At 36.0% G+C, this 27,818-nt stretch overlaps 1 protein-coding gene across 36 annotated transcripts in view; it reads left to right on the forward strand.

The window, feature by feature from the left end:
• The window catches only part of CFAP20DC (CFAP20 domain containing), a 247,113-nt gene that overhangs the window by 75,982 nt on the left and 143,313 nt on the right, over positions 1–27,818 (forward strand). For 35 of the 36 annotated variants that reach the window (XR_012011865.1, XR_012011864.1, XR_012011866.1 and 32 more), the window contains one exon: positions 10,373–10,487. Coding sequence is in view for 29 of the 36 variants with exons in the window: in XM_072785601.1 (XP_072641702.1) it covers positions 10,373–10,487 (115 nt within the window). In the remaining 7 variants the exon portion in view is untranslated. Of the gene's footprint in view, positions 1–41; positions 166–10,372; positions 10,488–27,818 lie in introns of those variants that run through there. The other variant, XM_072785616.1, reaches the window with a different exon arrangement.

Here is a 27,818-nt window from a genome sequence, read left to right on the forward strand (position 1 = left end):
AAACTGAAATACATAGGACCACATGTTATTCACCCATGAAAACAAAGAAAAAGATTTGCATATTTGCGTCAGATTAAGGCCTATAAAATGGACTATAGTTACTGACCTAGAACACAAAAAGGGAATGAAAGAAATTCAGTAATAGAGGTTGAAAAACATGCTGTGGTAAGTCAAAAAAAAGATGTAATTATTTTTAATTTGGAGATCTGAGATCTTTTCAAAGAGGAGGTGGCATTTCAACCCAAACTGTGATGGATGAATATAATTTCAGTTGGCAGAGTGAGAGAAGGGGCTTTCCAAGGGAAACGCATAAGCAAAGGCATGAAAATACAAAAGGATGGAGTATATTTAAGTAGCAAGCATGCTGGTATTGTCATTGTGGCAGCCCACTCCAGTGTTCCTCACGGTCCACCTCTGGTGTCAGCTGAGACAGCAGTAGGTGGTTTTGGAGCAAGCTTGCTTGGATAGTGTCGCATATCCAGTGCCATCCAGGACCTTCTTTGATGCTGTGGGAGCCTACTGCTCTACCCACAGACAAGCATAACCTGGAAATACTAGGGTGGTAAGGCCCCCCGGAGGCAACCTTTAACCATTGAGGGTTAGGAGTTAGTAGATATGGGCTGCCATCTCCTATGCTTCAAGTGGACAATTCTGGGAGGTGTTCTGTGCATATCTCCATGGTCCTGGATGTTCTGTTGGAATGGAACCCTGGTGGTCTAAGCAGTGTTGTTAACAGTGCATTTTTATCTTGGCTTTTCCTCTTTTGTTGTCTTATTCTCTCTCTTCCTTCATTCCTGTGTCACGGAATCACCTCTCCTATAAACCACTTTCACCTGTGTCCTTTTCTCAGCCTCCGCTTTTGAAGGTGTGCTTCCCAAAGAGACTCTACAGCACAACCACAAAAAATTAAAAAATTTTAAAAATAAAAAAGGGATAGCACAAAGGCTTTAACTGTCAAATAGATTCCCAAGAATCAGAGATCTTAGCCAGTACTGATGCACATGTGAAGCAGAAAGAGATTTGGAACAACCATTGCAGCTCTCTAGTTCGTTCTCAATACACTTTTCCCCAAATTCAACAGATTACTTCTCTCAGCAATACTTGAGAGAACAACACTTGAGGGTATCACTCACTCAAAAGGAATTCTTACACTTTTAGCCTATATGACATTTTCCAAGGAACCATGCCCCATAAGTGCATGGATTCCAAGTTTGTTAACCATAAGCAATCTAGAGAGATCAGATACATCCTTTAAAAAGTCTATTAAGGACTTTCCCTCTAACCAACACCACTAGTATATTTGTCAGAGGTCCATCATGTTTACAAGGATCATGACTGGTTACTTTTCTCTTGAAATGAATGCCCTTTTGTAAAGGGATTAAATAGATTGTAGGCCAGTTACTCACCCCTTCCTTCCTAGTAAGCATGAAACCTTTCAAAAACACTAAGCCATGCACCTCCATCCTCTGGAATTGTCAGATAGGCTTATAAATAATGTACCTTTTATTCTTCTTGCTTTATCTTTTTTTTAGATAGCTGCCACATACGAGCTCTGAGACCATGAACAAATGGCTTAATGTCTTTGAGCCTCTCACTACATTGCTAAGATGTGATTATTAACTTTTATTTCAAAAAAAGATTGTTGCAAGGAATAAATGAGATAGCATTGGTGAAATTGAGTGGAGGTTCTCGCATCATATGGTAGGGACTTAGATGTTGCTCTTCAATTCCATCCTTTTGTGTTTGTCAAATATAGTCTTGATATCTCCCCCATCAAGCTCTTGATATCTCATGTTAAGACTCCTCAAAACTAACCCTGACTTTATTCTGCATTTTCACTCCCTGCTGATGATCTCACTGGGTGTCTCTGCAACACCCTAGTTTCAGTCTTACACTCCTTATTATATGAAGCCTGACATGAGTAGAGGGTACATTGAGGAATGTGGTGTAAAGTGATAATGGAGTAGTGGCTAAGGGTCAGGTTTTGGAGGTTCTTGAGTAACAAGATAATGAACCTTGGACTTTATTCCTTAGGCTATAGGATGCCAAAGAAATTGGAACTAAGGGGTGACATTCAGTCCCCATGGCTGGTCCACATGAAGAATGGACTGAGAGATAAAAGAGTGGAGACACAGAGATTAGTGTGTTCAAAGCAACAAATGACTAAGCATTGTGGTTATAGAAAACCAAGGAAGAAACAGATAAGAAACTACTAGAAAAGTGACTGTGGATAGGATCTGACAGCTAATTGGAATAATGAAGCCTAAATGTTTAAAACAGGGAGCCATCAGTGATTCACAGGGTTCCTCAGTAATAACTGAGAAGATTTTAAGTGTATGAAGCCTATGGTGGGACAGTGAAGTGCCCTTCAAGAACATGGAAAACAAGAAAGTGGGATTAGCCTATGACCTTTTCATTGTTAAATAATGGTCCTCATTCAGAGGGTTTTTTGTTTTTAGTTTTTAGGGTTTTTTACAAATTTTTAAAGGAAGAATTTGTTAACAGAATGTGTTAACAAAAACACACACAAGAATTTGTTAACAGAACGTGTCTGTTAACAAAAACACACACAAGAATTTGTTAACAGAATGTGTTTGTTAACTCACACACACAAAAAGGCAACTGTGGGCTCTGTTCATCCAAACACAGTGAAGGATAGGAGTCTTAGCTACCAGATATTAAATATTTTGTTGCCAGGAGCAAAGATTATTCTACTATGGATGTGTTTTTAGGCACTGTCTGCCCCAAAGAAAGTCAGCATGTCATTAAGAATGTAAGTATTAGGACAGCCCGGGTGGCTCAGCAGTTTAGCGCTGCCTTCAGCCCAGGGCCTGATCCTGGAGACCTGGGATCGAGTCCCACATCAGGTTCCCCGCATGGAGCCTGCTTCTCCCTCCGCCTGTGTCTCTGCCCCACTCCCCTTTCTCTCTCTCTCTCTCTCTCATTAATAAATAAATAAATAAAATCTTTTAAAAAATGTAAGTATTAGAATCATTTAGATCTGAGTTTAAATCTGGATTCTGCTAGATGTGTGACTTTGGGAACTAAAGCTTCAGTTTCCTCATCTGTTAAGTAGAGATAATAATAGGTATCTTATAGGGTTTATGGGAACATTAAGTGAAATAATGCATATAGAATACTTAATACAGTATTGGCATATAGAAAATATTTAATAAGTAATTAATATTTAATAATATTACTACCTTTCCTTTGGAGAAAGCATACATCGGGTATGGAAGTATATAAGTCACTTGTTCTGATTATTTGCCAAGGGAAAAAACACCCCGATGCTTGATAGATTTTTTTTTCTTTAGATAAATTACCACATTCTAGCAGAGTACACTCATTTTGCTGGCTTTGGATCATCATTTTAGGAGGCTTTACATGAGTTACGATTGTAAAGCACATGTTTGTGACCTATTGGATAATTGGATCTAGACTGGAATCCAGAATTGAGCAGGAGATGGTTTTAAAAGCGTGAGAAGGGGAGAAGAGAAAGGGTACGTGGTTTTCATCAGATGAACAAGAATTGTATTGAAAGTGTTTAGCTGTGGTTCTGTGAGGATGGACACCAAGGTGCTAACATAGCATGAGGCAAGTAGCGGCCATGCAGCATAAACAAATGAAAGAACTTCAGCCTGTTATGGTAGTGACCATACCATCATATCACTGAAATGGCAGTGGATTTTAAAGAAACGAGTTTTATTTAACACTGTGCTACTTACTAGCTGTATTTCCATAGACTAGTAGCTTCCTTAGTTTCTGGAGTCTAGTTTCCCCTTCTATAAAATGGAGAATGAATATATACTGCCTTCAATAAAGGATTTTTGTGAGACTTAATAAGATAATGTCTATGAAATGTACTAAAAACAGCTACTTAAGAATGGTTATTTTTCCTCTACACTTGAAGTATGATTTCTACATCTCAGCTATTTCCATATCTCTAGTACCTTGTATTGTGCTGTTAAGGCATTGACTTAATGCTAGTTGAATATGAATTAATGAAATCAGAAAGAAAATTTGAAGATCTTAAAGTTGGAATAGATGTGTTGGTTATCATAGTGGAATAGGTTTAGGTTTAAATTAAATTTTGCTCACTGGGTAGATAAAGTTATCCAGAATGGTGGCAGAAAATTGTGATCTAGGTGCCAGAATTGCCCAGAAATATGAAAGAATGCCCTAAAGATAAATAAATGATAGGTCCATATTGAGTAGACTTGAGGAAAGTGGTTTTTAATGTCTTAGAAGTTTTTTAAAAATAAGCAATGGAAATCCATGTAGACCATTCACCAGCCATATGCTGAATCATACAATGTCTTATAACATTTTTTTTAAAAGGAAATTGTACAAAGTATGTTCTCTGACCACAATGGAATGGAATTAAAAATCAATAACAATCCAATATATAGAAAAGACTGTACTGTTTGGAAATTAAGTAGCACACATCTAAATAACCCAAGATTCAAAGAAGAAATCATATGGGAAATAAAATATTTCAGACTGATAAAATTATAATGCTACATACCAAAATTTGTGGGAGGCAGCTAACATAATGCTTATAGGAAAGCTTATGTGTTTTAAATATTTATGATAAAGAAGAAAAGTTTAAAATTAATTGTCTAACTTTCCATCCTAATAAACTGGGGGGGAGGGGGGAGAACAAATTAAACTCAAAGTAAGTAGAAGCAAAGAAATAAAAATAGAATCAATAATATTGATTAGAGAATTTTTATAAACAGAGAATAGAATAGAGAAACTCTCTAAAGCCAAGAGTTGTTTCTTTAAGAAGATAAACTTAAAAAAATAAAAATAAAATGATAAACTTAATAAACCAAAGCAGATTGATTAATAAAAAGAGAAGGGGATCCCTGCATGGCTCAGTGGTTTAGCACCTGCCTTCGGCCCAGGGCATGATCCTGGAGTCCCGAGATTGAGTCCCACATCAGGCTCCCTGTATGAGCCTGCTTCTCCCTCTGCCTGTGTCTCTGCCCCCACCTCCCCACCCCGTCTCTCATGAATAAATAAATAAAATCAATAGCATCTTTTTGAAAAAAATTAAATTAAAAAATAAATAAAAAGAGAAAAATCACAAGTTACCAATGTAACTCTCAGGAATGAGAGGGAATACGACTACAGATCCTACGAATGTTAAGATGATAATAAAGGAAATAATATGAACAATTTTATGGCAATAAAATCACAATTTATCAAAACTAAAACAACAAAAATCAGAAATCTGAATAGCCTACTAATCTATTAAATTAAATGTATAACCAAAATCTTCCTACAAAGAAAACCTAAGACTTAGGTTAATTCTATCAACATTAAACTAACACCATTTTGAACAAATTTTCAGACAATAGAGAAGAAAACACTTCCCAAATCACTTTGTGAGATTAGCTTAACTGTTATCAAAACCTGACATAGATATTATGAGAAAATTACAAACCAATGTCCCTCTTGAAAATATATGTAAAAATCTTCAACAAAATGCTACTAGCATAATTGAAACTTATATCAAGAGTACAAGGTTGATTTCACATTTGAAAATCAATCCGTATAATTCAAAATATGGACAGAATAAAGGAGAAAAATAATAGGATCTGAATCAATGCAGAAAAAAAGGCATTGACAAAATTCCACACCCTTTCATGACCAAAAATTAAAGGGAAAAAATTCAAAAGCACTAGAAATAGAACATACAAAATCTGATATAGGAACCTACATCTAACATCACATGTATAGAAACATAGTGAGCATTTTCCCCCTATGATCAAGAACAAGGCAGTGTTTTCTGTGCTCATCACTTCAATTTAGTATATGCTGAATGTGTTAGCCAGTACAGTACTGGAAGGAAAGAAAGAAAGAGAGAGAGAGAGAGAGAGAGAGAGAGAGGAAGGAAGGAAGGAAGGAAGGAAGGAAGGAAGGAAGGAAGGAAGGAAGGAAGGAAAGCACAAGTGAAAGTCTTTTCACTGAAGACATAATTGTTTATGTATAAAATCCTTCAGTAATATACAAAACAACTACTAAAACGAATGTGTGAATTAAGCAAGGTCACAGAAATAGTTATATACGAAAATCAGTGGAATTTCCATATGCTAGTAGCATTTGGTTGGTGAATTTTTTAAATTCATTTTTAATCATATTAAAAAACAAAATACGAGTAAATTTAGCAAAAGATATGCAAGCTTTCTAAAATAAAAACTATAAGACATTGTGAAAGAAATTAAACAAGTCCTAAATAAATGCAGATGTATCATGTAAGTGAATTGAGTAACTCAGTATTGTTCTCTCCAAATTGATCTGTAGATTCAACACAATCCAAAACTCTCAACAACTTTTTTATAGAAAATTATAGTGTATCCTAAAATATATGGAAAACAGGGATCAGAAAAACAAACAAAACTAAGATGAAGAGTTTCTTTGTCTAGTTTCAAGACCCACTACAAATCTACAATGACCAAGGCAGTGTGACATTGGTGAAAGAATGGATAAATGAAACAAATAGATCAATAGAAAGCCCAGAAATATATCCACACTTACATACATATATTAAATTGATTCTCAGCAAAGTATCAAGGCATGTCAATTTGGAGAGTCTTTAACATATAGTGCTGGGACAACTGGATAAAAGTACAGAAAGAACCACACCCACTACCTCACACAATACGCTGAAATTAATCTTGCATGGATCATAGAATGTAAAAACTAAAAGATCTAGAAGAAAATGTAGGAAAGTACTTTCTTTGCAGCTTTGGGCTAGGCAGGGATTTTTTTAAGACATAAAAAGCCCTATTATAAATATTGATAAACTGGACTTAAATTTAAAACTTCTGCTAAACAAAAGGTATCATTAAGCTTATTAGATAAGTGTATATGAGTTTCTGTACACTATTCTTGATACGTTTTCTGTGAGAAATTATTTCCAAATAGTTAACAAAAGATACCATTATGATAATAGGCAAGAAAATAATCACAATGCATGTATCTGACAAAGGATATATATTCCAAAATATAGAATTATAGTAAGAAAACAGCCCAATAAATACTGAGCAACTGACTTAACAGACCTTTCACAAGAAACACCAGTAAATACATGTAAAAGTGGCCAGTGTCATTATTCGTAAGACAAATGCGAATAGAGTCACAATGATATCCATTCATACCAACTAGAATTAGCTAACATCTAAGTCTGATGTGTTGAGGTGTCTGGATCAGTTAAGTATCAGACTCGGTTTTGACTCAGGTCATGATCTCAGGATTATGAGATAAAGCCCTGCATAGGGCTTAATATTCAGTGTGGAGTCTGCTTGGGATTCTCTCTTTTTGTTTCCCTTTTCCCCTACCCCCACATGTGCACTCACACATTCTCTCTCTCTCTCTCTCTCTCTCTCTCTCTCCCCTCTGCCCTCCAAAAAATGCTTAAAGTCTGATAGTACCAAGAGTTGGTGAGAGTATGGAACCACTGCAACCACTTTGGGGAATTATTTCCTAATTATTCCTACTTATCAAGAGAATGAAAATACTTGTTCACAAAAACACTCTGAACATATTCACACAAATTTTTTTTGTAAGAAACCAATACCAGAAACAAATGCCCATCAACAACAGAATGGATGGATAAATTATCTAGCCATACAAGACTCAGCAATTAAAGACAGGAACTATTGGTGCATGCTACAGCATGGATGAATCTCAAAAATGTGCTAAGTGAAAAAAACCAGTCACAAAAGAGTATAAGCTACACCATTTCATTTTTTTTAATTTTTTTAATTTTTATTTATTTATGATAGAGAGAGAGAGAGAGAGGCAGAGACACAGGCAGAGGGAGAAGCAGGCTCCATGCACTGGGAGCCTGACGTGGGATTCGATCCCAGGTCTCCAGGATCGCGCCCCGGGCCAAAGGCAGGCGCTAAACCACTGTGCCACCCAGGGATCCCAGCTACACCATTTCATTTACGAGAATTTCAGGAACAGACAAAACTTACCCATGATTATAGAAATCAGGAATGAGGATTGACTAGAAGGGGCCAGGAGGATAACTTTCTCGCGTGATGAAAATGTTCTATATTTTGTTTGGAGTGGTGATAACATCAGTATATACATTTATCAAAGCACTTGAGATTGTATGCTAAAATCCACATTCCAGTTAGACATATTTTGCCTCAATAAAGAAATAAAAGATACTATAACTATTTGGTTTTTATGATATCCATTCATCATGCAAGGTAGAATGTTGATGTTCCAATAGCCTCTTTTTGTGAACAATAAATTTATAAAACCCCTTACCTTGGCTAAAAGATCCCACATGATTTGGCTCTTGCCTAGACTTTCTAGTTCATGTCCCTTTTTTACCAAGTCCTACCTAACCCTGCTGGGTTTACTGTCCAAATAGTCATTTCTTCATGTTTTCTAATTCAGTCTCCTACTTGTCATCTTCATGGGATTTAAGATAATTTACATTTATTTTGTCTCTTTCTCCTTTTATATGTTGCTTTTTTCACCATAGTGTTCCCCCAGTGTATTCTCAGGATATTTCCTGGCTCAATATTTGTTGAACATCTGAATGAATGAATGTTCCTGTCATTTTATATGTTGATAAAGTGGCCGTCTGCTCATACTCTCTGAGTAGACCTCAAATTCCTGTTAGGAGTTTGATCTATACCAATTCAAATGAAAATAACATAGTCTTAGCTTTATAAGCAAAGCAAACCTTTAATAAAACAGTGTCTGAAATGGGTTTTTGGTTGATGCAACCAAACTTTTGTATGATGCAAGGGAATTTTTTCTTCCCTTTCCTTTTCCAAAATCCCTATATAGTCTTTCCTTCTACTCCCTAATTAGAGCTTCTCACACAAGAGATCTAATAACATGACAGTGCTATCCAAATATATTTAATCCTGTACCCTATTCGTAAAATATTTGAGCACATTAACCACATAGGTACATTTATTTATTTCAAAAACAGGAATATGTTGCGGTACTGCTGTATAATGAAACATGCCCCAAAACGACATTTTAAAAGGATAGGATGAAAGATAGTTCTAACATTCTCTTTCTGTATTTCATTGGATTCTTGTGTACCACCCCACCTCCCCATGTGTTCATCCCACTTGAAGACACTGCCTAGGAGCAAAAATTATACTACATTTACTTACACATCTAAATATAAAATTATAGTAGACTTCACACTTTTGCATCTTAACCTTACCTCTGACTATATATTGAAAGGATTTATTGCTTTTTAAATAAATTCATGGCACTTCATAGTGCAGATAGGGTAGAATTTTTAGGTCTGGGGCATACTCTAAAATCATCCCATCTATTTTATACTGTACCTATTTGTAACATTGTTCAGTAAGAGTTTTTTTCTACAGAATATGTATTTTAGAGGGAAGAAATAATGAAAAGAGTATACTGCAAGGAGAGATAAGAAAGAGCTACAGAAAAAGCTTATGTTGACTTTTAAAATAGTTAATTACACTATAAATATTGGTAGCAGTTCATTTGAATGAAATGTTGTCACCTTGGGGGATTACTAATTGTAGAAAATTAGCAGTTTGTACATCTAGATAAAGTTGCTAAAAATGAGGGAGCCATCACTATTCTCTGATAAAAAGACAGTCTTTTAAAAAGTATCAACTCTACCATATAGCAGTCTGAGACAGGTTTAGAGATTTTAAGCCTGCTTTGTTACCTCTGAGACCTAAAGGAAGCAGAACATAAAAATGAGCCTCTATCAATTTGAAGCAAACCTAATCTTTGTGATCATGGCTGTGGTCTAAATCTATTAAAGATGTTCAAATTCGATGTCCTTGGTATCACTGTGGCTTGACCTGAATAGTGAGCAATAAACTTGTGTATTATAATTCTGGTTTGAAGATATGTGCTTAGGAAGTGAAACCGACAGTCAGTGTTTTGTGTCTGTCTCTAAGCAGACTAAGAGCCTATATAAAATGACAGGTGCATTTTTAGGGAAAGAAACCCATAATGTTTTCCTATTTAGTAGGTGACAGTATGTCCCAAGATAACACAAGCTTAAGGGGCTGGAACAAGCTTGATTATTAAAGGCTAGCAGTTTCTCAGTTCATACAAATTGAATTTTTTCATAGGCTAGAAGACTGTAGAAATCTAGTGTAAGGTACTGAAATAAATTAGCATATTAACTGAATTTATACATTCAGGCTTGTGAGCACTTTAAATTGAAGGAAGAAATTTATTACCTCTTGAAAGAAAAAAAAAAAGCAATTCTTAAATTCTGTGTTTGATCTCTCTGTTGCACAGGCCTGTATGATAAATTATATCATTTTGATGATTATCCGAAGTAGTAGTTATATTGATGGGAATCTTTCTCTCTCCTTTCTTTTTTCAGAATTACTGATTTAGGGAACATTAAAAGAAGATTGTATTTATCAACGGTCCATAAGGAACTGTCCTCAACTCCTCTTCATGCAAAAATCCCACTCTTCATGATCAAGCGCAAAATTGTAAGTGTCACAGGCATATTGCTTAAAATATTAAGTTCAACTCAGCAAATATTAATTATGGGCCTACTCTGTGTATATAGCACTTGTTAAGTACTATGGTCATATAAAAATGAATAGAATTCATGCTCTTCCTTTCTCTCTCATGAAAGAGCTTAAAATCCACTGGGTGGAAGAATATAATTATTTGAACATCTAGAATATCACCAAAACTGTGGTGGAAAGCACAGTAGAAAGAGATGGTCTCTTGGTACTATGAACAGGAAAGAAATCCATTTGACTACAGGATGAGGAAAGGCTGCATGAAGAAGACTACATTTAGTTGGGCCTTTAAAAGACTGTAAGATTTCAATAAGCAGAAATGGGAAGCCAAGCATTCTAAGCAGAAGGAAGCATGAACAGAAGCATGAAGGCTGGAAATTGGTACATATTTGGGGAACAAAGAATGATTAATCATTGTTACTAGTTTTGTTGTTGTTTTTTTTTCTTTTTTTTTTTTTTTTTTTTTTAATAACCTTAAGGAAACAGTAGTCCTGCAACAGTCAGGTGTCGGTAGGGAGGTTTTATGCCTATTGTATAACCCCTAAGACCTAAAGCAGCAGTAAGGTATGAGTAGATAAACAATAAGCTACAGGCCAAGAAGTTTGGGCCTGGATGACTAACTAGTCTTTCTCAAACTTCAGTTACTTCATTACTACTCTCATGACGTTACCATGCTTGGGTATTACCTGTTCTAATATATACTTGATACATTCCTTTTAAATCAACTCACTTCTTGGGGCTTAAATACATCTATTTCAAAGGAAACCTTTAACCACTTACTCAAATGCACACCAGTATAAGGAAGTATCATGAAAAGTCAGGTAAATATGATACCACCAGAGGAAACTAATAAAGCTTTAGTAACTGATCCAAAAGACATGGAGATCTGTGACCTGTCAGACAAAGAATTCAGAATAGTCTTCTTATAGTTTAGTGACCTACACGAACATACAGACAACTAAATGAATTTAGGAAAACAGACCATGAATGGCACAAGATGTTTAACAAAGGAATGGAAGCCATCAAAAATAAATAGGAATGCTAGAGCTGAAAAATACAGAATCTGAACTGAAGAATTCAGTGGAGAGCTTCGAAAGCAGATTCAGCTATGCAGAAAAAAGAATTAGTGACCTAGAAGACAATTGAAATTATCCATTTGGGAGTAAAAAAAGGAAAAGGAATGAGTGAAGAGTGAAGGAAGCCTATGGGAATTATGAGACACAAGGAACATAAACAATATTCACGTTATGGGAATTCCAGAAGGAGAAGAGAAAGATAAAAGGACAGAAAGTATATTTAAAGTGATAACGACTAAAAACTCCCCAAATCTGGGAAGAGAAGTATTCAGATCCAAGAGGCCCAAAGGACCTCAAACAGGACTACACATATTATGATTAAATTGTCAAAAGTCAAAGAAAGAATTTTAAAAGAAACAAGAGAAAAGAGAGGATAAAAGTTACATACAAGGGAGCTCCCATAAAACTATGGGCAGATTTCTCAACAGAAACTTTTCAGACCAGAAGAGAATGAGATGACATATTCTAAAGATTGGGAAAAAATTAAAAATCAACCAAGAATACTATGCCTGGTAAAGCTGTCTTTCAGAAATAAAATAGGGATAAAGACTAACAAAATCTGAGGGAATTCATTTCTACTAGATCTGCCTTACTATAAATGTTAGAAGGAGTTCTTGGAGTAGAAATAAAAGAACTCTTAACATAAAAACATAAAAAGGCAGCATAATACTCGCTACAATGGTAAATGTATAGTCAGAATTGGAGTCTGTAATAGGATGATAGTGGTGCATAATTCATTTATGATAATATTAAATGCATTCACCCTTCTATGTTTAAGTATTGATTTCCTTATTCATCTAAAATTTTTTAGAGTTCAATGTTAGGTCTTTTCCAAGAATTAAATCATATATGAGACCAATACGGTATTCTGTGTATGGTTAATAAATAAAATCTGTCATTATCTTGCTTTTGTGAATTCAGTCACCTCTGTCAGTTAACTAATTGAAGTTCTGTATATTTTGTTAAAATCTGAACTGAGCATTCTATACATGGCTATCATCCACACCCCCCACAGTAGTATTCCTTTCATCTAATGACACTTGTAGGATTACAGTATTTGAAAATAAAATATTATCTTTCTTTACAAATAAACCTTGATGAGCTAGAATGCGAATTTGACTAACCAATATTTCCTTTCTAATAATGAGTTGGATGAATATGTGCCAGTGGCACCAGGTATCTAATGACATAAGAAATATACTATTTAAGCTTTTAAAAAAAATGAAATAGGTCCTGTGGGACAGTGTTCTGTAATTCATCTACCTCAGCTTCTCACCCTCCAGTCAGATGACTCAATGGAGAATAGTTATATGTAGTTTTTAAAAATGCTGGTGTGAAGAAAGCAAACTAATCATTATTTCAGATAATTTAAGCTCATGCTAAAATTTAAAAGTCAAATCAGTCATAAAACATCTAGAACTTTTTTGTGAGTGTGGTTGAATCTAGAAAGAATTGCTCACATACAGACAATCCTAAGCAATAAGCAGAAATAAGGTATTTTGTTTTCTGTAGTATTCCACATACCGGTGAAATCACCAAGACATGCATACTTGTAATATGTTCTAACCTATATTTTGTTAAATATAAACATATAAATAATATGTAGGGGTTGAGAGCATGGTATCTAAATTCTGATACTTAGTAGTTATGTGACCTGTGTCAGTTCCTGTGTTCATTTGCCTCATCTATAAAATGCAGGTAATATGAGATATATTTCCTATTAAGGTTGTTTTGAAGATTTCACAAGTAAAGAAACATAAGGCTTTTATAACAATGCCTGGCACAGTCTAAAGCACTAGATAAAAATTATAGATCCAGTTTTCTCTTTAATTACTATTTCTTTCTGGAAGCCCTTAATGATTTCCCCTCTGTGGATTACATATGCTGAGTATAGTTCAACCATTGCTATTTACAATTTTATAATCCTCATAACACTTCTTCACCCTGCACTTGAATCATATTTGCTCGTCTATCTCCCTGCATTTAGACTACAAGCATGTTTTGACTTTTATCTTGAGGCACATTAAGAACATGGCACATAGTAAGTGCTCAATAAATATTTCTTGAACAAATAGACAAGTCTTACTGTGTGCCTCCCAATGTGGGAAATAAAATAAATGAGTTTGTGATGGACCTTTATAAATGTGCCTGATGATTCTAGAAATATTCTGTACTATTCAAGCAGATGTTAAGAAATTCAGTTCTGAAACTTGTACTTATTTCCCTTCAGTTTCCTCCTAATTAAAGAGATGCTACAGCAGCAGCGGGTCTTTCATTTCTACTGCTAATATAGTCTGTTCCCATTGAGGCCTTATCAAACTACAGCTGAGCCATGTTTTAGGGGAACCTCCTATAGAGAGAAGCAAGGCAAGAGAGAACACTCCACCCATTCAAAATGCCATCCCTCAGGCCCTACTTGGTATTAGTGTGGTGTTGGTCTAGTTCTCTGCTTTTTTGGTAAAACTTTGTTCACTTCTAGTTTTTAGGAATTGTAGATATTTTGGTGGTAAACTTTGAAATATTGTGTTTTAATAGCTCTTCAGCTAACATTTACAAACCAGGAGTTATCCATTCTATTTTTTGTGTAGTGAGCAGTTAGAGCTGAGTGGCAACTGTACACTTTTTAACAGAACTTTAAGCTCTGCTGTGGCGTTTAGTCCTCTCCACTTATGAATGCAGGTGCTCTCAGACCCTTCCTGCTGCATTCAGTTATCTGCCTAGGCATAGAGTTCTAGGCATAAAGTCTGCAACCCCAATTTAGAGGATAATTATCAAATGGTCCACTTTGCCTTGGTTCTTTAGCTAAAATCTTTACATAGCCAAAGGCAGCAAATAAATATTCTTATAGCCATACCAAAATGAATATTTATGTGTAGGTCACTTACTATTCCAGTTATCATTAAATGTTCAACCTTTCAAATAAAAAATTTTGTTTTTCGTTTTACTTTTAATTTTGAAGGATTCACTTTAAGACTTAAATTATGACAGTTTATACTTCTAACTTGGGATTTCAATGTCAAGAACGAAAAATTAATAACCATCAGATTAAACAATGGAGGTAGCCACTTAGTCAAGACTCACTGAAATCAATCTTACTTGTTCTTCAACATAATTTCAATTAATTGGTGATAGTATCAGATGAACATCAATGTCTCACTACCAAAGTATATATTAATGTACAGTAAATTTAATTGTATTTGAATAGGAAGTTCAGGTATGAAATGTCATTGAGAATGAATCATCCATTGGAGATATAATGATGTGGTACAATAAATTATAATGCCAAAATCTTTTAGTAACCTTTACCATTCAAATACCCAGTGTTTGTCATTTATTTATTTATTTATTTTACCAGTGTTTGTCATTTAAATGAATAAAATTACTCTTTAGGAGTTGTACTTTTTTGAACCACAACTCTGATGTTACCGTTTTTATTACAAACTGAAAGTGTGGTATAATGGTTTTTTTTTTTTTAATTTTATTTATTTATTCACAAGAGACACAGAGGGAGAGAGAGGCAGAGACACAGGCAGAGGGAGAAGCAGGCTCCATGCAGGAAACCTGATGTGGGACTCAATCCCAGGACCCCAGGATCACACCCTGGGCCAAAGGCAGGCTCTAAACCACTGAGACACCCAGGGATCCCATGTGGTATAATGTTTTTAAAATTTCCCCTCAAAGATCATTTTCCCCATAAAGTCAATGATTTAGAAATTTTTTATTTTTAATAGTATTTAATTTTTTGAGTGTCATTGAATGAGAAAGGAATGGAGAAAGCAGTTTTATTTAGACCAAAATCATTTAGGTATATATTTAAAATGCTAGAGAATATCTCTTAATGAAATCATTCTAATCTAGAATCCACTATGTCTTATGGTACTTATATGAAGGTTTGTAAACGTTTTCATCTCCTCCATGAGAATATCATTTTAAAAACACCTATTTTTCTCTCTCTACTCACCTGTCAGTCTAATACAGATATTTAATAAATTTGGGGGAAAAGAGCCTTTCCTTTCCTCCCTCTGGAGGCCCTGAATGGTTATGTGAAGTAGGAACAACTACACAAAAATAAGTTTGTTCTGGAAAACAGATGATTACCCCATTTTTAAATCACATGAACAGGCAGAAGGATGTTGCTAGAGTTGAAGTGTGGCATCTAGAGCCAGATTGTAGGGGTTCGGATTCTGGTTGTCATTTCCTTTCTGGGCCCTTAGCCAAGTCCATTAATATCTCTGCTTCATTTCCTCATTAGTTAGGTGGTGACAATAAGAGAACCTGCTTCTTAGAGGACTTATGAGGATTGAAAGAGTTATTACCCAGAACAGTGCCAGGCTCTTATTAAGTGCTCAGTTAATGTTAGTTGATATTATTATTTTACTATTTTCTTTTGACATAAATCCATATTTATTAATTTAAGAATATAGTGTCACAATAAACTTCTGAACTTATAGTTCATTTCAACTGGCAAATATTTATTGAGCCCCTGCTATAGGCCAAGGTCTATGTCAAATGATAGGAATCCAAAGGTGAATGACACATCAAGGATATTACAATATGGCAAAGAAGGCAAACACATAAACAATGGTAATGTGCTCTGGTGAACACCAAACTAGTCTTAGGAACCAAATGCTGTTAAAGGAAAATATCAGACTTGTTTAAGCCAAGTTGAGGATTGTTACAGTGGAGGTATTTATGCTAAGTTGTAAATACACACAAAAGTATGAAAGTTTATGTCATATTTGATACATTAACTGATTCAAGTGCATGGAGTTAGAGTGCTGGAAAGGAAGGCTAGACAGAACCATGAAGAGCTTTGAAATCCATGTTGAGGAGTTTGAATTTAGTCTGTTAGAAATTTTTTAAATAATTTTTAACATGGAGAAGTTTCATAATATGACCTGCATTCTAGAAAATAAGTATATTAGACTGCAGAGAGAGGCAGAGAGACCAGTTGAGACATACAAACCTACATTAGTGTAATAGCAAAGAAGTAGAAGAGGAGGACAGATATGAAAGATACTTGAGGAATAAAATCAATTTAAAAAAAGAAAAACAGAAAATGGCACTGAGATTCACTGGATGGACTTAACACCAAGTCAAACACTGGAAATATCAGTAAAATTGAAGTCAGGAATATAGAAACTGTTTCAATAAAAAAGCACAGAAAGAGGAGGGGGGGAGCCTAAAAAAGATGAGTACAGTCTGAATGGCTTGAGAAACAGTATCACCCAGTCTAATATGTATGTAATTGGAGTAATAGTAGGAGAACCAAGAGAGATTGAGCACAAGAAAATTTATAGAAGTGATGGTTGAAATTTTTCAAAATACACCCACAGATCCAATAAGCTCAACCAATCAAAGGCTAAATATCTCTCAAAAAACACACCAAACCCCACCATGATGTATCATAATTTAAAAAACAAGCAAAAAACCACAAAGTCATGCCATAGTATGTCATAACTAAATTGCTGAAAATCTGTGATAAAGAGATAATCTTAAAAAGCAGCCAGAGGAAAAAATTACATTATACACCAGAGAACATTGATAAATCATGTAGAAGATATGAAAAATCTAAATATGTACACACCCAATAACAGTTCTGGGAAATATATGAAACAAAAGCTAACACAACCAAAGAAAGAAACATGAATTCACAATTTTGGATGATTTCAACACTCTCCTCTTAGATATTGATAGAAAATCAGTAAACTTAAAAAATGCTATTAATCAACCTGCTCTATTTGACATTTTTAGAATATACCATCTCATAACTGCATAATACATTGCTATATTCAAGTGCACAATGAATGTTTTACCCAAGGTATATGATATATTAGGCTGTATTAATCTCAATAAACTTACAAAGATTGAAATTCTACAAAGTACGTTCTGTGAATGCAAGAGAGTGAAATTAGAAATAAATAACAAAAATATAATTGGACAATTCCCAAGTAGTTAGAAATAAAGCAACATACTTCCAAATAACTTATAAGTCAAAGAAAAATTAAAGATATTAGAAAACAATTTTAACTGTTATTTTAACTAATTTCAAATGGTAATGAAAATTAAGCATACCAAGTGGCATCTGGATGGCTCAGTCAGTTAAGCATCTGCCTTTGGCTCATATCATAATCCCAGGGTCCTGGGATCAAGCCCTGTGTTGGGCTCTGCTCAGTGGGGAGTCTGCTTCTCCCTCTCTCTCTACCTCTGCCTCTTCTCATTTTCTCTCTCTCTCTTTCAAATAAGTAAATTCTTCAAAAAAGAAAAAGCATACTAAAGTTTGTGAGATGCATCTGAAGCATATGGAGAAAGAAGAGAATGTATCAATGAAATAAAAAATTGACAATGGAAAAAATCAGTAAAACCAAAAGTTCTTTGAAAAGATTTAGTAAATGATAAGCTGTTAGCTAGATTAATCAAGAAAAGAACACACGCATTACTAATATCAAGAGTGAAAGTAAGGGAAAAGGAAAATAAGGGAATATTATGAACGATATTTTACCATTAAGTTTGACAATTTAGATGAAGTGGGAAATTTCTGCTATAGATGCAAATTACTAAAACTGATACTAAAAGAAATCAAAAGTTAAAATAGCTATATATATAAGTGGTGTTTATTCCAGGAATTTAAGGTTAGTCTAACATAATCTTGAAAATCAGTCAGTGTGATTTATCACATTAACAGAATAATGAAAAAAATTATAAGATCATTTCAATAAATGTAGAGAAATAATTTAACAAGAATTCATTATCCATTCATGATTAAAGCTTACATCAAACCAAGAATGAAAACTTTTACAATCTGATAAAGGAGTTCTATTTAAAAACAGACAACCTACAACTACATCACACTTACTGGTGAATTACTACCTACTTATCCCCTACGATAGGGAACAAGGCAAGGATATCCACTCTACTTCTAGTCAGAATTGCATTGGAGGTCCTAGAAAGTGCAGTAAGATAATAAAGAGAAATAAAACACATACAGATTAGGAAAAAAGAAGGAAAACTTTCTCTCTTTGTAGACAACATAATAGTTATCCTAAGGAATCTACAAAAACAAAACCTACATTAAGTGAGTTTTGTAGGATCACAGAATACAATATTGGTATAACCAAAGTCAATTATATTCTATAAAAACTTATTATAGTAATAAACAATTGAAATTTTATTTTTTTAATTTAAGTGTTTTTATTTTTTTTTATTTTTATATTTTTTATAAATTTATTTTTTATTGGTGTTCAATTTGCTAACGTATAGAATAACACCAGTGCTCATCCCGTCAGGTGCCCACCTCAGTGCCTGCCACCCAGTCACCCCCACCCCCGCCCACTTCCCCTTCCATCACCCCTAGTTCGTTTCCCATAGTTAGGAGTCTTTCATGTTCTGTCTCTCTTTCTGATACTTCCCACTCATTTTTTCTCCTTTCCCCTTTATTCCCTTTCACTATTTTTTATATTCTCCAAATGAATGAGACCATATAATGTTTGTCCTTCTCCCATTGACTTATTTCACTCAGCATAATACCCTCCAATTCCATCCACATTGAAGCAAATGGTGGGTATTTGTCATTTCTAATGGCTGAGTAATATTCCATGGTATACATAAACCACATCTTCTTTATCCATTCATCTTTCAATGGACACCAAGGCTCCTTCCACAGTTTGGCTATTGTGGACATTGCTGCTATAAACATCGGGCTGCAGGTATCCCAGCGTTTCATTGCATCTGTGTCTTTGGGGTAAATCTCCAGCAGTGCAATTGCTGGGTCGTAGGGCAGATCTATTTTTAACTCTTTGAGGAACCTCCACACAGTTTTCCAGAGTGGCTGCACCAGTTCACATTCCCACCAACAGTGCAGGAGGGCTCCCCTTTCTCCACATCCTCTCCAACATTTGTGGTTTCCTGCCTTGTTAATTTTCCCCATTCTCACTGGTGTGAGGTGGTATCTCATTGTGGTTTTGATTTGTATTTCCCTGATGACAAGTTATATGGAGCATTTTCTCATGTGCTTGTTGGCCATGTCTATGTCTTCCTCTGTGAGATTTCTGTTCATGTCTTTTGCCCATTTCATGATTGGATTGCTTGTTTCTTTGCTGTGGAGTTTAATAAGTTCTTTATAGATCTTGAAAACTAGCCCTTTATCTGATATGTCATTTGCAAATATCTTCTCCCATTCTGTAGATTGTCTTTGAGTTTTGTTGACAGTATCTTTTGCTGTGCAAAAGCTTCTTATCTTGATGAAGTCCCAAGAGTTCAGTTTTGCTTTTGTTTCTCTTGCCTTCATGGATGAATCTTGCAAGAAGTTACTTTGGCCAAGTTCAAAAAGGGTGTTGCCTGTGTTCTCCTCTAGGATTTTGATGGAGTCTTGTCTCACATTAAGATCTTTCATCCATTCTCAATGAGGAAGCACTGGAAGCCTTTCCCCTAAAATCAGGAACAAGACAGGGATGTCCACTCTCACCACTGCTAATCAACATAGTACTAGAAGTCCTAGCCTCAGCAATCGGACAACAAAAAGAAATAAAAGGCATTCAAATGGGCAAAGAAGAAGTCAAACTCTCCCTCTTCGCCAATGACATGATACTCTACATAGAAAACCCAAAAGACTCCACCCCAAGATTGCTAGAACTCATACAGCAATTTGGCAGTGTGGCAGGATACAAAATCAATGCCCAGAAGTCAGTGGTATTTCTATACACTAACAACGAGACTGAAGAAAGAGAAATTAAGGAGTCAATCCCATTTACAATTGCACCCAAAAGCATAAGATACCTAAGAATAAACCTAACCAAAGAGGTAAAGGATCTATACCCTAAAAACTATAGAACACTTCTGAAAGAAATTGAGGAAGACACAGAGATGGAAATATATTCCATGCTCATGGATTGGAAGAATTAATATTGTGAAAATGTCAATGTTACCCAGGGCAATATACACGTTTAATGCAATCCCTATCAAAATACCATGGACTTTCTTCAGAGAGTTGGAACAAATTATTTTAAGATTTGTGTGGAATTAGAAAAGACCCCGAATAGCCAGGGGAATTTTAAAAAAGAAAACCATAGCTGGGGGCATCACAATGCCAGATTTCAGGTTGTACTACAAAGCTGTGGTCATCAAGACAGTGTGGTACTGGCACAAAAACAGACACATAGATCAATGGAACAGAATAGAGAATTCAGAAGTGGACCCTCAACTTTATGGTCAACTAATAATTCGACAAAGGAGGAAAGACTATCCTCTGGAAAAAAGACAGTCTCTTCAATAAATGGTGCTGGGAAAATTGGACATCCACATGCGGAAGAATGAAACTAGACCACTCTCTTGCACCATACACAAAGATAATTTAAGTATTTTAAGTTTTTTTTTTAATTCCAGTATAGTTAACATAGTGTTATATTAGTTTTAGATGTACAGTATGGTAATTCAACAATTCTATTTTTAATTTTAAAAATATTTACAATAGCATCAAAAATATATAATACTCAGGAATAAATTTAATAAAACATGCTCGACCTTTACACTGAAAACTATAAAACATTGCTGAGAGAAATTGAAGAAGACCTAAATAAATGGAGACATGTTGTTTTTGGATCCAAAAACTATATTCGGTCTAATCCCAATCAGAATTCCAGCAGGCTTTTTTAAAAATATTTTTTGCAAAATTTATAAACAAATTCTAAAATATTTATGGGAATTCAAAGGACTTAGGATACAAAACAATTTTCAAAATGTAAAAATTGTGCCTCATGATTTCAAGTCATGTTATAAAGCTACAGTAATCAGGACAATGTGTTCTTGGCATAGATATCAATAAAAAGTTTATAAATGGACACACACATGTGTATAGTCAGTTGATCTTCAACCAAAGCACCAGAATTCAGTAAAGGTAGAAGCTTCTTTTTTCAGGCCTAGAACTTCTGAGTTCTCCCATATGTTTCATATGGGAGAAAAAAGTGTACATCAGCCTATACTTCATAGCATTTACAAAAGTTAAAGATGAATCATAAATGTAAATACTAAAAATACACACAAGTTGAAGAGATTTCTTAAGACCCAGAAAACATTAACCCTAATAAAGAATAAGTTGACAAAAAGAGCTTCAACAAAACTTAAAACTACTCAGGGCACCTGGGTGGCTCAGTCCATTTGGTGTCTGCTTTCGACTCAGGTTTTGATCCCAGAGTCTTGGGTTCAAGCCCGGAGTTGGGCTTGATGCTCAGCAGAGGGTCTGCTTCTCCCTCTCTCTCTACATCTTGCTCCCCTACTTAGCTTATGTGCACTCTCTCTCAAAAATTTTTTAAAGATTAAAACCACTCATCAAAAGACATTTTTAAGAAAATGAACAAGCAAGCCACGGCAGGAAGAAAATATTCCTAATATATATATTTGACAAAAGACATATTCAGAATATATTTTCCAACTGTATAATTTAAAAAAATAACTTTTTTTAAGGCAAAAACAATTGAATAAGCACATCACAGAGATTGTACAATCAAGTAAGCATGTGAAGAGCTCCATAACATCAGTCAGGGGAATTCAAATGAAAAACACAATTGTTTCTACTTCACCCACTATAATAGCAAAAATAAAAGAGACAGGAAATACTAAATGTTGGTGAGATATAAAGCAATTATCATACATTCTGAACACATACAGAGAATTTCCAGCATAACCACTTTGGAAATACCTTTGGAAGTTTCTGATAAAGTTAAACATTTACCCATTGATCCAAAAGCTACACTCCTTGGTGTCTATCCACAGATGTGTAAGTACATTACACAAAAAAACGTTGGATGGGAATTTCATAACTGCTTGATTTATAAAAGTGAAAACCTTGAAATAACCCATATACCCTACAACAGAATATTGAACAGTTAAGTTGTGATACAGTCACAGAGTAGGGTACTACTCAACAAAACAAGAATGGACTACTGTGTTCCATGCAACAACATGGATGAACCTCGAGTAGTATGCCAAGTGAAAGAAGCCACTTACTGTGATTCCATTTATATAAATTAATAGAACAGGCAAAACTAATCTAAGATGAAAGAAATTAGTGATTGCCCTTGAGAAGGGTGAATCTAAGACTGACTAGGAGCAGCACAAAAGATCTTTCTGAGGTGATTGAAATGTCCTATACCTTTTGATGGGCTGTGGCATGCCCGTGAATGAAATGGTCAGAATCATCCAACTGTACCTGTAAGGTCAGGTCTGTGCATTTCATGCTTTGAAAATCAAAAAGATGATGTGGTTAACATATATCAAGCACATATATGTTAGGTACTATTATAAATGCTTACATGTTTTTAAACATTTAATCCTAACAACTCAGATGATTTATTATTATTACCACCATCTTACAAATGAGGAAAACGAAGCACAGAGAGGTTAAGTAACTTCAAAGCTTATCTAACTGGTAAATGGTGGAGCTGGAACCCAAACCCAAGCAGATGGACTCCAGAGCCCATGATCTTGCATCCCTAGGAGGAATATATTTAAAAGCAGCTGCCAGTAGGGTTAACTGGAGGGAATTTCCAGATAGGTTAAAGAATAAAATACTACAATTAGATAATAGAAAATAATTTCTAATTCCAAATTTTATAAAAGTTAAGTGTTTCAGAGAAAGGAAGTTAAGTGTCAGAATGTAACCATGTGGGGCACCTGGGTGGCTCAGTGGTTGGGCGTCTGTCTTTGGCTCAGGTCATGATTCCAGGATCCTGAGATCAAGTCCCACATCGGGCTCCCCACAGAGCCTGCTTCTCCCTCTGCCTGTGTCTCTGCCTCTCTCTGTGTGTCTCTCATGAGTAAATAAATAAAATATTAAAAAAAAAAAAAGAATATGACCATGTGAGTAGATTGCTGAGTGAATAGAAGGCTTTTGAAGGAAAGGATTTAAGGGATGTAGGATATTGGATGGTATCTTAGAAGGTAAGAAGAATCTGGTCCCAGCCAGTATTTTTTCAGAAATGTGTATATAGGCTGGCAAGGGTGTGTCTGCAGAAGCAGAAGTGACCAGGGAGTGATTTGAAGATCAGTGAAGCTAAAAGGGCAGGAGAGCCTGTCAATGCAATGCCTCCAGCTTCAAAAAAGATAGGGTTCCCAGATAGAAGTGCAAGCCTGCTCCCAATGCCATCTTACCCCATGGCCTCAAAATTGGAGGCTGTAGAAGCACATATGAACCACCTTTCTGAACTTCAATTCCAGAGTTGAGGGGGAGGTAATATTTCAGAGAAAATCCAAGTTTCAGTAAAAGTAAGGTTGGTAGGACCCTTAGAAAAATACAAAGGAAGAAAGTACTTTTCAGTAGTAAGGATTTCAGAGAGCACAGTGAAAGGTGACATGAGAATTAGCAAGAGAAGATGGGCTGCTATTTAAGGAAGAAACTGCTTGCTCAATGCAGGTCGGGATGGGAGGTGGGGCCAGTTACTAAATAGGTATCATGATTCTTTATACAGAACTTGCCTGTCTGTGGTTCAGCCAGGAGCTGCATGTAGCACTAGTAGCCCTAACCTCTCCTCATATCCTCTCTCTCCATGTAGGGACTTGTCATGATTTGCTTTTCCTGAGGAAATTGCTTTTTAAAAAGGTAGTAATAGGTAATTGCTTCTCTTGACCATTCAGATATAAAATTACTATTTTGATCTCTGCTTACATCATTTAATAAACAATATGATGGTGGATTGAGATGAATAAGGTCATTGTAAGCAGATTGTCTATTGAGATAGTAAAGCTAACATGTGAAAAATTATTGTAAAAGGCACAAGAATAAAATGGGGCTCTAAAACCCCATTCTTTGTCATCATTTTCTTTTTTTCTTTGTCATCATTTTAGAAGCACAAAAACAGAAGGAGTTCCTAAAATTGTGAGAAGAGATGTACTTTAGGATTGCTGGGTTATGCAATTGTGGTTTCTTGTTTGTGATTTCCTTTTAGAAATGCAACACTCACTGGCAACACTCACTAGCTAGAGCTGTGCACTGTCAGTGACTCAGGCTCTTTCTCTACTGGCAGAATGAATTCAATTATTGTCACATCTTTGCTGCAGTAATGGCAAGGAAGATCAAAAAGTGCTGGATGGCCAAGAACTTGTTATTGCATGCATTTAAGTTGTGTGTGTGTGTGTATGTGTGTGTTCACACCATCTGCTGGCCTTTTACCAATATAATAAAGCCATAGGACCAAAACATGAGTCAGTAAAAACTAGAAATTCATGCTTTAAATTATTCTCTTACCCTTTGCCGGTTAGTTTCTTTATGCAGAATTCCATGCTGGAACTAAATAGCATAAACTCTCTTTTTAATCCAGGCAACACCTAAGCAAAACTGTCTTTTCTCTGTCATATTGCTATCTTCCTAGTACATAATTCATAATTAGGAATATTTTAAATCAAGAGTTCTTCCCTCCTGGACATTTACATGTAGGAATAAAGTGATTAGAGATCAAGAGAACTCAAAAAAGGGATTTTAAGAATGGTTGATCACCAAGAATAATGAAAATAATATGTTATAAAGATCAGCTGTAATTCAGGGAATCCGCATTTTGAGAGTAGAGAGTTCATACTCTTTTCTGAAACTTCAGAAAGTATGTCACAGCATTTATATGAATGATTATTTGTTGGACATTATGAAAAGTGGAACCTTTATAAATACCAGTTAAACCAAAAAATAATTTCTATTTCCTCTAGCCAAAGGAGATTTGTGAAAGTTATTCCCTTTCTCAGAACAACTCCCATCTGTACTCATAAGAGATGGATTCACTAAAAGTTATCAGTTCCCACACATTTATGGGACTAGTTGAGTGATTATAAAATAAAAGACTGAGGATTTTGCTTGAGGGGGATCTTAGGAAGATGGTGGAGCAGGAGGACCCTGAGCTCACCCCATCCCATATTTTCAACTAGATATCATCCACATCCGACTTGTATGGAAACTGGAAAGCCATCTGAAGAATGGAAGAACAAAACTCCACAACTAAATCCAGAGACAAAGCTGCAGCTAAAAGTTTAGGAAGGTCAGAAAGGCAGAGGGAAGCTGCCTGTAGGATGGAGGGAGCTGCATGTGGAGAAGGCAGTGAAATGGGCCTTCGTCCCAGGGAGCTCAAATGGGGAAAACTAATCCCCATGAAATTTGGCTTTAAAAATCAGAGGGGCTGGAGTACCTGGCTGGCTCCGTTGGTAGAGCATACAACTCTCGATCTCGGAGTTCTGAGTTTGAGCCCCACGTGGAGTGTAGAATTTACTTAAAAAAACAAAACAAAACAAAAAACAGTGGGAGCTAAATTCTGTCAGTTTATAAGATCGGTGGTACTTGGAACCAGTCAGCTGACCCAGCACTAGGCAAACTGGGCAGACTGGGAAGATGAGTGATAGCTGGGTCATCGCCCTTAAAAAGACAGCAGTCTGCATGGAGAGGCAACAACAACAACAAAAAATACCCAGCAATTTGCACAATCACAATCTCCTGTCCTGAAAACAGGAGACAGACCTCTTCATCCTGATTTTGAAGCATGCTAAGGGGATGTCTCCAAAAGCAATGGAACTGGCAGGTGCCATTCTCTTCCCCCATCCCCAGCATAAACACAGAGGCACATTTGAGAGGCAGTACTACATAGACACTTCTGCCTGACCCACTAGCAAATGTGCCATGCCCACAATCTCTCCTATGTACGAGCACACTCCCAAGTCTGCTGGCTTTGGCCCTGTGCTCAGGACAAATTTTATTAAAGCCGCACATGTGCCCTGACCAGCCATTGGGTGCATGGCCACTGCACTGTACTGCACACATCTGCTGGGCTGCACCCGGCTAGTTACCCCCATACATGAGAGTGCATCCCATCCACCATCAGGTGCACAGCTGTGACTGCGCACTGTGTATCATCACCCCACCAGGCCTAGTCACTGCGCTGCACTGCACCAACCACATGCCCCCAACACCCCCATGTGCTGGGCCTAGCCTTGCCCAGCCATGTTTGCTTGCTGTGCCCAGCTCATGCATCTCCCAGCCACCATGGCATTTTGGAGTGGCTTAGTACAAATTTTGTTAATACTGCCACCCTGCTTCCAAATTCTGCAGTAGGCATGCCCCATCAGAGCTGGCCTACCTGGATCCTGCTAACACCACGGAGAGCAAGCACAGCCCACAACAGGTGGAGAGTCAGTGCAGACAACTGCACCAAAAGGAAAAGTGACTCAGTCACAACGGCAAGATGTAAACAACACACACAAGATGCTCTCCTAAAGTGCCAGATTTGGTGAACAGGGGACACTGCACTACAGGGTATCACAGAACCTCTTCCAAAAGTCACTACTTCCAAGAGCAGAAGGCATAGCTGACTTTCTTAGCATACAGAAACAGACATAGAGAAGCAGACAGAGGAGACAGAGAAATTTGTTACAAATGAAAGAATAGGACAAGGCCAAAGCCAGAGATCTAAGTGAAACATAAATAACATGCCTGATAGAGAATTTTAAACAGTGATCATAGGATATTCACTAGACTTGAGAAAAGAGTAGAAGACATGAATGAGACCCTTAACACAGAAATTAGGAATACCATAACAGAGATAAAGCACTCATCAAATGAAATGAGAAACACACTTAATGGAATGAATAGCAGGATGAAAGAAGCAGAGGAACAAATTAGTGACATAGGAGACAGAGTAATGGAAAGTAATCAAGCTGAACAAGAGAGAGAAAAATTACACAAAACTAGAACAGGGAACTCAGTGACTCTATCAAATGTAATAACGTTTGTATTGTTAAGATTCCCAGAAGAAGAAGAGGAGAGAAAAGGGGACAGAAAACTTAATTGAAGAAATAATATCTGAAAACTTCCCTAATCTGGGGAAGGAAACAGATATCCAGATCCAGGAAGCACAGAAAACTCCCATCAAAATCAACAAAAGCAGACTGACACCATGACATAATGTTATTAAACTTGCAAAATATAGTGATAAAAGAATCTTAAAAGCAGCAAGACAAAGAAGTCATTAACTTACCAGGGAAAACCCAAAAGGCAAGCAGGAGATTTTTCTCCAGAAACTTTGCAAGCTAGAAGGTAGTGTCGTGATGTATTCAAAGTGCTGAATGGGAAAAATCTGCAATGGGAAAATACTCTATCCAGGAAGGCTATCATCCAGAATAGTAGAGATGAAGAATTTCCCGAACAAAAACTAAAGGAGTTTGTGACCACTAAACAAACCCTGTGAGAAAT

This window comes from Canis lupus, chromosome 19, assembly GCF_048164855.1.
Source record: "Canis lupus baileyi chromosome 19, mCanLup2.hap1, whole genome shotgun sequence".
Classification (NCBI taxonomy): domain Eukaryota; kingdom Metazoa; phylum Chordata; class Mammalia; order Carnivora; family Canidae; genus Canis; species Canis lupus.